Source organism: Dermochelys coriacea, chromosome 4 (genome assembly GCF_009764565.3).
Source record: "Dermochelys coriacea isolate rDerCor1 chromosome 4, rDerCor1.pri.v4, whole genome shotgun sequence".
In the NCBI taxonomy this organism is placed as follows: domain Eukaryota; kingdom Metazoa; phylum Chordata; order Testudines; family Dermochelyidae; genus Dermochelys; species Dermochelys coriacea.
In genome coordinates, this window is record NC_050071.1 from 109,519,079 (window position 1) to 109,531,143 (window position 12,065).

The 12,065-nt window shown below is 41.7% G+C and overlaps 1 protein-coding gene across 6 annotated transcripts in view; it reads left to right on the plus strand.

Annotated features, from left to right (window-relative positions):
* The window catches only part of CCDC149 (coiled-coil domain containing 149), a 71,634-nt gene that overhangs the window by 42,796 nt on the left and 16,773 nt on the right, over nt 1-12,065 (plus strand). For all 6 annotated transcript variants that reach the window (XM_038398961.2, XM_038398960.2, XM_038398962.2 and 3 more), the window contains 3 exons: nt 294-366; nt 1,734-1,818; nt 3,043-3,187. In XM_038398961.2, coding sequence (XP_038254889.1) covers nt 294-366; nt 1,734-1,818; nt 3,043-3,187 — 303 coding nt within the window. The remainder of the gene's footprint in view (nt 1-293; nt 367-1,733; nt 1,819-3,042; nt 3,188-12,065) is intronic.

Here is a 12,065-nt window from a genome sequence, read left to right on the forward strand (position 1 = left end):
GTAGAGCAGACCAGTATAATGTACCACAAAGAACCAGCATATGGGCTAATACAGCATCATATGTGAATGCATATGTCTGGCATGGGTAGGGCTTTGCATTGGGGATGCTCCACCAGTGCTAGGTGAATTCTCCAGTGAAGACATAACTGTAGAAGCCCCCTCTTGTGAAATGTCCTTCCAGTGCTCTGTTTGTGCCTTGTGCTGTGCAATGACTAATACATTGCCAGTGTTTAATACAAAACAAACATGCACAATATATAGGAGTCTAATGATATATATTATGTATTTTCCAGATACCTTCAAGAGAGATTAAAGCAACTTCAAGAGGAGGTCAACCTTCTTAAGTCTAATATTGCTAAGTACAAGGTAGAGTTCTCCCAGCATATTGTTATGCTGCGCTCCTCTATTTATAGAGTTGACTTTTTTCATTTGTTTATACACATTTTAAAAAGTGTAAAATTGTTTGGGTCTGTAACACCTTAGGAGTTAAAATTCCAGTTGCAATTACCACTTTCTCTTAACTGTAGTTTAAGACTAGATAATTTTAGTACCTTTATGTATTTTGTTTACATCCCCAGTCTTCCCTATAAACTTCTCAGCTATTTTATAGCATAAAGAAATACCTGCTAGAAATATCTAGGAAGTGAATGTGTTCTCTCAAGATCTAGGAAAAATTGCTCCTAGTTGGGGTTAGGATGTGACATTGTTCCAGCTTGTTGCTAAATGGAGGATTGGTGAAAATTAATGCTCTTGTGTTTCTACAAAGTGTCAGGACATTTATTATCATGCAGCTGTTCTCTTATCTCCCTGTTTTCCAACACCAGTACTGTTGATTGGCAAATTTTAATGATTGATATATCTTCCTTATACCTCCACTTTTGGGATAGGCTGCATGTGTTCTTTTGCAGAATATATCTTCTGGACTAAATCTAGATATCTGAGTATTCTTCCTCTAACCCTCTGCTCCAACTTCAATCAAAAAACACATCCTCCATTTTTCTGCATGAGACTTTTTAAGCCTATAGGTGATGCTCCTTAATTCCTTAATCACTGTTAAGTAGTCACAGCATTCCCTGCCATTCTAGTGAAGAGCAAAATTCCTCCAAAGGACTGCCATCCCCATCCCAGGCACAGGTTTGAGAAACTGAGGTCACAAAGCAGGTGTGTGTGTGTGTGTGTGTGTGTGTGTGTCTGATTTCTGAAGGACAGTTCTTTGGGAATAACTAGGGCTCAGCTTTAGTGAGAATCATGATTTTGCTTTGAACTCTTCCTAAAAGCCAGCATTTTCTGCTGAAAAGACCTTAAAGAGAGTTTTAGTGCTCTTTTCTTCTCCCTCTTTAAGCATGTCCAAGAGAAATTTTCTGGAAGGTCAGAATTTTATCCCAGGCTGCCATTCCCCATGGAGTGTTTCTGTATTTACAAATGTATTTCTTTTTTCCAGAAATAGGAAAGTTTTAAAAACCCAAGTGGTGGTGTGGGGGGGGGGATAGAAAGAAGAGTAAAGGGGGATCGTGATGAGGTGCATAAATTCTTTAGGGTCCCAAAGGCTCTTTTGGCTAGTATATCCAATACTTCAGAAGGAGCCCCACTCATCCAACCAGCAGTGTAGGTATAGACTTATGCCCTAGAAGAGAAACTCCAGGATTAATATCTCCACCCTCAGATCCCTTACTCTAATGAAAATGCTTACTTAGGCTAATGTGTCTGAAAAATAAATGTTTTTGTTTCCTTAGAATGCTCTAGAGAGACGGAAAAATTCAAAGATTCACAGTAGATCTGGCAGCAGTGCACTGACTGGAGTCCTTTCTGCAAAGCAAGGTACTGCATAGATGGAACGTGGTGGTACATTCTTACTTCAGTATGAACTATGAAGTTTTTCTTCCTAATCATCTTTCAACCTGCCAGCCAATCTAGAATAAAGCTGCTAAACCTATCTTCCTTTTCCTGTCAGTCTGACCCCATAAATTCCCCTCCTTTTCTTCCTCCTGTTCATTACATCAAGCTTAAACTTCTTTGCCTTGCCTTCAAGCCCAATATAACTCTGACCCAGATGAGTCTCTTCTTGTCACCTCTTTTCTCTGCTAACAATGCCAACCTTGATGCTCTGTTTTAGCAGTAATACAGAGAAGGCAGGTTAAGAAAGGTGGGAGCATATTAAGTCCAAGTTCCACTCCTGCACTTGGGAGCTTCTGTGGCTTGCTTCTCCCTTTCAGGAGGAGTTCTGAGCAATTGCTTCATCCCACATGTTTTCCCCCACACAAACCCAGAACAGAGGCTAAGGATCAGAAAAGATGAGAATAGGATAAGAAAAAGTAACTTTTTTTTTTCCCCCTGGCAAATCTTGTCTGCTGCACCGTGATCCTCACCCTTCCTCCATGCACACAGGCACATACCAAACCAGCAGTACTTGTCATGACAGGTTGAAACTCAAGAAGTTCACCAGCACTGACTGCTCCGTTTATGTCCTCTTTCTCCATACATTTGTATAGTTTCTAGGCACAGCAAATGACCAAATGTGATGATGCTAGTAGACTTGTTGAGCAAGGTTAATGAGTTCACAGGCTTCCTTACTGCAGAAGAAGGTTCTTCTAGGCTGATGTGTGACAGCACCGTCACATCAATCTAGACCAACCTTAGGGAATCAATAGTTCTAAACACGAAACCTTCTTTGTAGGCATGGTTTTTCAGTTGGACTGAAGAAAAATATTCCTGCCAGTGCAGGAGATCATAGGTTAGAAAAATGAGGCTCTTTCCAACTGAAAAGAAATCTGTTCTTTCCAAGAGAAATATTAGCTAAGCAGAAAATGGGTGTACCTATGTTTCTGCTGGCAATTGCTGCAGAACAATGATCAGCTCAAACAGCCACCATTTTTTATGACTGAGTATTATATGTCTGGGTTTGTTTTGCTGGTTGGTTGGAATAAATCTACATTCAGCTAAGTAATGAAACAAAGGTGGATTTGCTTTGTAAGTCTGACTAACTACTTGTGTCACACTTCTGTCCACATAAAGGTAAGATTCATTTTTGTTTTAACATTTTAGTCCAAGAGTTGTTATCGGAGGATCATGGTTGTAGCCTACCAGCCACGCCGCAGTCCATTTCAGATCTTAAATCTTTGGCTACTGCCTTGCTGGAGACTATCCATGAGAAAAACATGGTCATACAACACCAAAGGCAAACCAACAAGTAAGTATTATGACTTGGAATTTGGGGGAAACCAACACAGGTGTTCAAAACACTTTTTAAACTAGCATTTGATGTTTGAGCTCTTGTATAGAAAATGGGAACTTAAAAACGGGAAAGGGAAGGAAGGTCAGGTATCTTGTACTCCTCTTCTGTGAAATGTCATTGTCATAGGTTTGGAATAGCAGTTGCTTAGCCACAGCCATGACAATTCCTAATATAGCAACTTGAACATTGGTTTTTTTGAAGCATAAACTGTTGGATTGTAACACTACTGTATGATTCCTATTCCATTTTGTGATTTAATAAATTATTTATGTTGGACAGTAATCTTAACTACCTCGTCTAATCTAATCTTGCTATCTCACATACTTCAGGATTTTCTATAGCAGCCAGCATGAGAATATATAACTGTCTTTTGACACAGTTTAAGACATTGGACTGTGTCCTTAGGCAACACGAGAAAGTGGGAACTAGAAAGGAAGCATTTCTTGATTGGGTTTAGCCTTTTAGCAGCACTGACTCACTAGTGGTAATCAGAGGTAATTCAGGCTTCTCAAAGGCACATCAGGACCAGATGCTACAAACATGCAGATATCTTTCATGAAAGGAAGACGAAATACTAAAGGAAATTGGATTGCACTAGGATAGATTCATTTTGAAAATTGATAACTCTAATACTTAAACAGAATCCATAGCATAATTCTTGGAAGTGGCAACAAAAATGGAGGAAAGTCTGTAGGCATACTTAAAAGCTTTGGATGAAGTAAGGGTCTGTTGAGCTGAAGAGAGGCTAACATCACATCAGTACCAGGGAATCTGAGGAGAAATCCAGACACCTACCAACCTAGCTGTCTCAATGACTTCCATCATTCCACCATGTTTCAGTCTAGACCTATTATGTCATGGTTCTTTCTCATTGTCCTGCATTATAGTTGACCTGTTCTTGTCTGTAAACTTTGCAAATTGCTATCTAGGCATTAAGAGTGTGTCTCCCTAGAGCTCAGAGCATGCCTCCCAGTCTGGGTAGACACTCGTGCTAGGTCTGCTCAAACTAATGCACTAAAAATAGCAGCATGGACATTGCAGCACCAGGTGTAGTTTTTCACTACCAGATAGTTGCCTTTGTTTAACTCTTAGTTAGACCTGATTGTCCCTCAGTACTTGTCTGTTTTCCCCAGATCCTAATTTAAATAACCTTCCCAAAGTTTGGTAAGTGGAAAGAGTTACAGATATTAATGAGGGCCAGAAAAGGGATCAATAGAAATTAGAAGTGTAGCCTGAAAAGTAACGTATGGAAACATAAGAATACTTTCGGTGGAAAACAATCTGGATGCACAGATACTGAATGAGGGCACAAACCTGAAAAGCAGTAACGTTGCAAGATATTTAGTGATGGCATTGGATGGTGGATTGCATGTAATTTTTGCACTGCAGTGTGACACAAAAAAGGCCATTGCAACTTTGGGCTACATATATGCACACTGGCATATCCCTCTCACTCTCCAGCTCTGTTGTGACCACACCTGTACTTAGAATCATAGAATCATAGAATATCAGGGTTGGAAGGGACCCCAGAAGGTCATCTAGTCCAACCCCCTGCTCAAAGCAGGACCAAGTCCCAGTTAAATCATCCCAGCTAGGGCTTTGTCAAGCCTGACCTTAAAAACCTCTAAGGAAGGAGATTCTACCACCTCCCTAGGTAACGCATTCCAGTGTTTCACCACCCTCTTAGTGAAAAAGTTTTTCCTAATATCCAATCTAAACCTCCCCCATTGCAACTTGAGACCATTACTCCTCGTTCTGTCATCTGCTACCATTGAGAACAGTCTAGAGCCATCCTCTTTGAAACCCCCTTTCAGGTAGTTGAAAGCAGCTATCAAATCCCCCCTCATTCTTCTCTTCTGCAGACTAAACAATCCCAGCTCCCTCAGCCTCTCCTCATAAGTCATGTGCTCTAGACCCCTAATCATTTTCGTTGCCCTTCGTTGTACTCTTTCCAATTTATCCACATCCTTCCTGTAGTGTGGGGCCCAAAACTGGACACAGTACTCCAGATGAGGCCTCACCAGTGTCGAATAGAGGGGAACGATCACGTCCCTCGATCTGCTCGCTATGCCCCTACTTATACAACCCAAAATGCCATTGGCCTTCTTGGCAACAAGGGCACACTGCTGACTCATATCCAGCTTCTCGTCCACTGTCACCCCTAGGTCCTTTTCCGCAGAACTGCTGCCGAGCCATTCGGTCCCTAGTCTGTAGCGGTGCATTGGATTCTTCCATCCTAAGTGCAGGACCCTGCATTTATCCTTATTGAACCTCATTAGATTTCTTTTGGCCCAATCCTCCAATTTGTCTAGGTCCTTCTGTATCCTATCCCTCCCCTCCAGCGTATCTACCACTCCTCCCAGTTTAGTATCATCCGCAAATTTGCTGAGAGTGCAATCCACACCATCCTCCAGATCATTTATGAAGATATTGAACAAAACGGGCCCCAGGACCGACCCCTGGGGCACTCCACTTGACACCGGCTGCCAACTAGACATGGAGCCATTGATCACTACCCGTTGAGCCCGACAATCTAGCCAGCTTTCTACCCACCTTATAGTGCATTCATCCAGCCCATACTTCCTTAACTTGCTGACAAGAATGCTGTGGGAGACCGTGTCAAAAGCTTTGCTAAAGTCAAGAAACAATACATCCACTGCTTTCCCTTCATCCACAGAACCAGTAATCTCATCATAAAAGGCGATTAGATTAGTCAGGCATGACCTTCCCTTGGTGAATCCATGCTGACTGTTCCTGATCACTTTCCTCTCCTCTAAGTGCTTCAGGATTGATTCTTTGAGGACCTGCTCCATGATTTTTCCAGGGACTGAGGTGAGGCTGACCGGCCTGTAGTTCCCAGGATCCTCCTTCTTCCCTTTTTAAAGATGGGCACTACATTAGCCTTTTTCCAGTCATCCGGGACTTCCCCCGTTCGCCACGAGTTTTCAAAGATAATGGCCAAGGGCTCTGCAATCACAGCCGCCAATTCCTTCAGCACTCTCGGATGCAATTCGTCCGGCCCCATGGACTTGTGCACGTCCAGCTTTTCTAAATAGTCCCTAACCACCTCTATCTCTACAGAGGGCTGGCCATCTCTTCCCCATTTTGTGTTGCCCAGCACAGCAGTCTGGGAGCTGACCTTGTTAGTGAAAACAGAGGCAAAAAAGCATTGAGTACATTAGCTTTTTCCACATCCTCTGTCACTAGCTTGCCTCCCTCATTCAGTAAGGGGCCCACACTTTCCTTGGCTTTCTTCTTGTTGCCAACATACCTGAAGAAACCCTTCTTGTTACTCTTGACATCTCTTGCTAGCTGCAGCTCCAGGTGCGATTTGGCCCTCCTGATATCTTTCCTACATGCCCGAGCAATATTTTTATACTCTTCCCTGGTCATATGTCCAAGCTTCCACTTCTTGTAAGCTTCTTTTTTATGTTTAAGATCCGCTAGGATTTCACCATTAAGCCAAGCTGGTCGCCTGCCATATTTACTATTCTTTCGACTCATCGGGATGGTTTGTCCCTGTAACCTCAACAGGGATTCCTTGAAATACAGCCAGCTCTCCTGGACTCCCTTCCCTTTCATGTTAGTCCCCCAGGGGATCCTGGCCATCTGTTCCCTGAGGGAGTCAAAGTCTGCTTTCCTGAAGTCCAGGGTCCGTATCCTGCTGCTTACCTTTCTTCCCTGCGTCAGGATCCTGAACTCAACCAACTCATGGTCACTGCCTCCCAGATTCCCATCCACTTTTGCTTCCCCCACTAATTCTACCCGGTTTGTGAGCAGCAGGTCAAGAAAAGCGCTCCCCCTAGTTGGCTCCCCTAGCACTTGCACCAGGAAATTGTCCCCTACGCTTTCCAAAAACTTCCTGGATTGTCTATGCACCGCTGTATTGCTCTCCCAGCAGATATCAGGAAAATTAAAGTCACCCATGAGAATCAGGGCATGCGATCTAGTAGCTTCCGTGAGTTGCCGGAAGAAAGCCTCATCCACCTCATCCCCCTGGTCCGGTGGTCTATAGCAGACTCCCACCATGACATCACTCTTGTTGCACACACTTCTAAACTTAATCCAGAGACACTCAGGTTTTTCCACAGTTTCGTACCGGAGCTCGGAGCTCTGAGCAGTCATACTGCTCCCTTACATACAGTGCTACTCCCCCACCTTTTCTCATATTCCCACTTAGAATATTGCATTCAGTTCTGGGTGCCTCTATGAAAGACCAACTGATAAACTGGAGTGAGTTCATAGCAGAGCAGCAAGGACAGCTGGCCAGGCAAAGAAACTTTTATAAGCAAACAAGATTTAAATATCTAGCATAGCTGTGGTAAGCACAGTTAGTCAGGGCAACCTATGGATATTTGGAAGCCACAAATAGCAAGGAGGGATAGGAATTTATTTTGGATACTGCATGAAGCAACAGGATGAAACTGGAAGAGGAAAGCTTACAGAAAAACATCCTGACGGACAGTGAGACGTATTAAGCTATAGACTAGACTCCCAAGGGAAGTGAAGGAAGCTTTGTTGCTTCAAACATCTAAACAAAACTTAAAAAACCCATATAAAGTGTTGAGGGTGTGAACTAATAGTGGTAAAGGCAGATGATATCTGAAAATAGGGAGGCAAACTAAACGTTGATGAGATGTGGACTCACCATGGGAGTTTTGATAGGATGGGAAAGGATGCACAGGGAAGGGGAGGTTTTTTTGTTTGTTTTTTGTTTTTTTTGTTTTTTTTAATTTGAGACAGGCGCTGCAGAGGTGAAATTGACGGGTCTCATGCAAAATTCCTCCCTTCTCAAGGTTGGCGATGCAAGGAGGGTGAGTTAGAGAGCAGGCTGGGAGGGGAAGCTGGAGAGAGAAGGGAATGTAATGGGAAGAAAGTTGACCTGGCTCAAAAAGGTAGAAGGATCTCCTTTCTTCATCCTTCTGTTCCTTTCTTCTTCCCCTGGTCTCCCTTATGCAGAGACCTTGCTGCACAGAAGAATCTGTAAAAAGAAAAGGAGTACCTTTTTGGCACCTTAGAGACTAACAAATTTATTTGAGCATAAGCTTTCGTGAGCTACAGCTCACTTCATCGGATGCAATCACATTAGGAGTTTTTAATTGCCTGTTACTTGCAGAACCCTCTTAGAAGTTCAGAGATGCAATTTATTTTCCTATCAGGTTCCTCCTTTCTTCTTAACCAAACAGTGATGACTCTTTAACATATGGTGCTTGTTAACCCCTGAATTTATTTACTACTTTGTGCTCCATCTATATAGACAACGTCCCTTGAGAATGGTTCCCAGAATGTGTTTTGTTAACTTGCAGCAGACCAGCAGAGGGAGCACAACGCAGGGAGAACAATTTGAACCTACAGAAATGGTGGATCTTATTATTACCACCAAATGGGAAATAAATGAAAATAGACTATTTAATATTGCCTTCACTAATCAGTCTTTGCAACTATACTGAGTGCTCATGAATAAGAATTGTAGACATCAGTTGCTAACCTGTCTCACTAGAAGGAGTTCTTTTAAAATATTATGGATTAAAATGGCTCTATCTTTGTTAGGATGGACAAGCGGAGATGGATTAGTGATTATTAATACGGGGTGGGGATGTGATAACAGACCCACTTCCCCACACTCCAGCCAGGTGGAGTCAGTTTTTTTAAGTGACTGGCCAAACACATTGGTACAATAGGGATTTAAAGTGTTTGCAGTGGGATATACATACAACAGTTGGAAGCAGCGGACAGAAGCATCATTTGGAACACAGAGTTGTCTTTTACTGCACTCTGAACAGGGCTGTGAGCTTTGCTGCTGTTTCTGCGTGTCATAAATATAAAGGGAAGGGTAAACACCTTTAAATCCCTCCTGGCCAGAGGCAAAACCCTTTCACCTGTGAAGGGTTAAGAAGCTAAGATAACCTCGCTGGCATCTGACCAAAATGACCAAGGAGGAGACAAGATACTTTCAAAGCTGGAGTAGGGGGAAACAAAGGGTTCTCTCTGTGTGATGCTTTTGCCGGAACCAGAGCAGGAATGCAGGTCAGAACTCCTGTAAAGAGTTAGTAAGCAATCTAGTTAGAGATGCATTAGATTTTGTTCTGTTTAAATGGCTGATAAAATAAGTTATGCTGAATAGAATGTATATTCCTGGTTTTGTGTCTTTTTGTAACTTAAGGTTTTGCCTAGAGGGATTCTCTGTTTTGAATCTGATTACCCATAAGGTATTTACCATCCTGATTTTACAGAGGTGATTCTTTTAATTTTTCTTTAATTAAAATTCTCTTTTAAGAACCTGATTGTTTTTTCATTGTTCTTAGGATCCAAGGGCTTGAGTCTGTGTTCACCTATGCAAATTGGTGAGGATTTTTATCAAGCCTTCCCAGGGAAAGGGGGTATAGTGCTTGGGGGGGATATTTCTGGGGGGAGACATTTCCAAGTGGAAACTTCCCCTGTTCTTTGTGTAACTCTTTGGTGGCGGCGGCGTTTAACCTAAGATGGTAAGAATAAGCTTAGGGGGTCTTTCATGCACCTATGTACCCTAGAGTTCAGAGTGGGGAAGGAACCTTGACACTGCTGTTGATCCATTTTTTTGTCAAAGGCAACAAGATCAACTCCTATGCACATATTATAAATAAAAAATAGAGTAGGAAAGACTATCCTGAATGGGTGTAAACTCATTTGTCTCCCATCAACGAATTAACCCATTCCCAAAGTCCAAACCCATCTTCACCATTTGATGGCTAGGACACAATTATTTTTCAGTTTACCAATGATGGTGTACTTTTGTTTAACAGCAGCAGCAACATGGGAGGTTACTAGCTTTCAATTAGATAAAGTACCAGTGACATAGGGAAAGGTAGGAGAGAGGTTCTGGAGGCAAAATTTAAGATGCTAGGTAAGAGGTTAAAGTCAAAGACCTCCATGGTAGCATTCTTTGAAATGCACAAGACCAGTAAAGCAGAACTGCAGGATCTCAATGTGTGGATGAGACAATGTTGTAGAGAGAAGGGATTTAGGTTTATTAGGAATTGGGGAATGTTTTGGGAAAGGAGGAGCCTATTCAGGAAGGCTGGGCTCCACCTAAACCAAACAGAACCAGATTGCTGGCAAGTAAAATTAAAAAGGTGGTAGAGGAGTTTTTAAACTAAGGGCTGGGGAAAGCCTGTAGGTGCGGAGGAACACACAGTTCAGATAGACATCCCTTAGCAGAAGGTCTATTAACAGGGATTCTCTGTAGCTTAGTAAGGAGGAGAGGATAGAAGTTGATAAATTACAGAGAGGAACTGAAGAGAAACAGTCAAATGAGAGTCCCATTCAGTTACATCACATGAAGGCAGATAACTAAATATTGACAAATGTTATAAGTGCTTGTGTACAAATGCTAGAAGTCTAAAAACTAAGATGGGTGAATTTGAGTACCTGCTATTAATTGAGGTTATTGAGCTAAGAGGCATCAGAGAAACTTGGTGGAACGATAATCAGTGGGACACTATAATACCAGCATACAAAATATATAGGAATGTCAGAGTAGGTTGTACTAGTGGCAAAACAGAGTCAAAAATAACAAAAATCTTAATTGAATCAAACTCTACCATAGAATCTCTGGGGATTGAAACTCCAGGTTTGAATAATAAGAATATAGCAGTAGGGATATACTACTGACCAGCTGACCAAGGATGGTGATAGTGATTGTGAAATGCTCAGGGAGATTAGAAAGTATATAGAAATAGAAAAAATAATAATAATGGGGGATTTCAACTATCCTCCTAATGACTGGGTACATGTCACCTCAGGACAGGATGCAGACAGACACTTTTAGTGACTGCTTCTTGGAGTAGCTGATCCTGGAACTGACAAAGGGAGCACAAGATCTGGTCCAAGAGATGGATGTAGCTGAACCGCTCAGTAATAGCAACCATAATGTAATTAAATTTAACATCCTTTTTAGGGGGGAAAATCAAGCCCACCACAAAAACATTTAACTTCTAAAAGGAGAACTACACAAAAAATGAGGAAGCTAGTTAAATAAAAACTAAAAGGAATAATCACAAGAGTGAAATGCCTGCAAGCTGTCGGGAAATGTTTTAAAAACACCATAATAGAGGGTCAAATCAAATGTATACCCCAAATTAAAAAGAATTGAGACCCCAAAAATGCCACAATGGCTAAACAGAATAAAAGAAGTGGTTAAAGACAAAAAGACATCCTTTTAAAATTGGAAGTCAAATCCAACTGAGGAAAATGGAAAGGAGCATAAAATCTGACAAGTCAAGTGTAAAAATATTATGAGGCAGGCCAAGAAAGAATATGAAGAGTAGCTAGCAAAAGAATAAGAAAACAGCAAAATGTAAGTATATCAAATAGGAAGCCTGCTAAACTATCAGTAGGTCCACTGGACAATCAAAGGAGCACTCAAGGAAGACAAGGCCATTGCGAAGAAGCTAAATGAATTCTTTGCATCAGTCTTCATTGTACAGGATGTGAGGAAGATTCCTACACCTGAGCCATTCTTTAAGTGACAAACCTGAGGAACTGTCCTAGACTGAGGTGTCAGTACAGCATGTTTTGGAGCAAATTGATAAATTAAGAGTAATAAGTCACCAGGGCCAGATGATATGTACCCAAGAGTTCTAATGGAATTCAAATATAAAATTAGAGAGCTATTTACTATGGTATGTAACCTATCACTTAAATCCTCTTCTGTGATAGATGACTGGAGGATAACTAATGTGACACCAATTTTTAAAGTGTCTCTAGAGGCAATCGTGGCAATTACAGGCCAGTAAGCCTAACTTCAGTACCAGGCAAACTGGTTGAAACTATAGTAAAGAACAGAATTATCAGA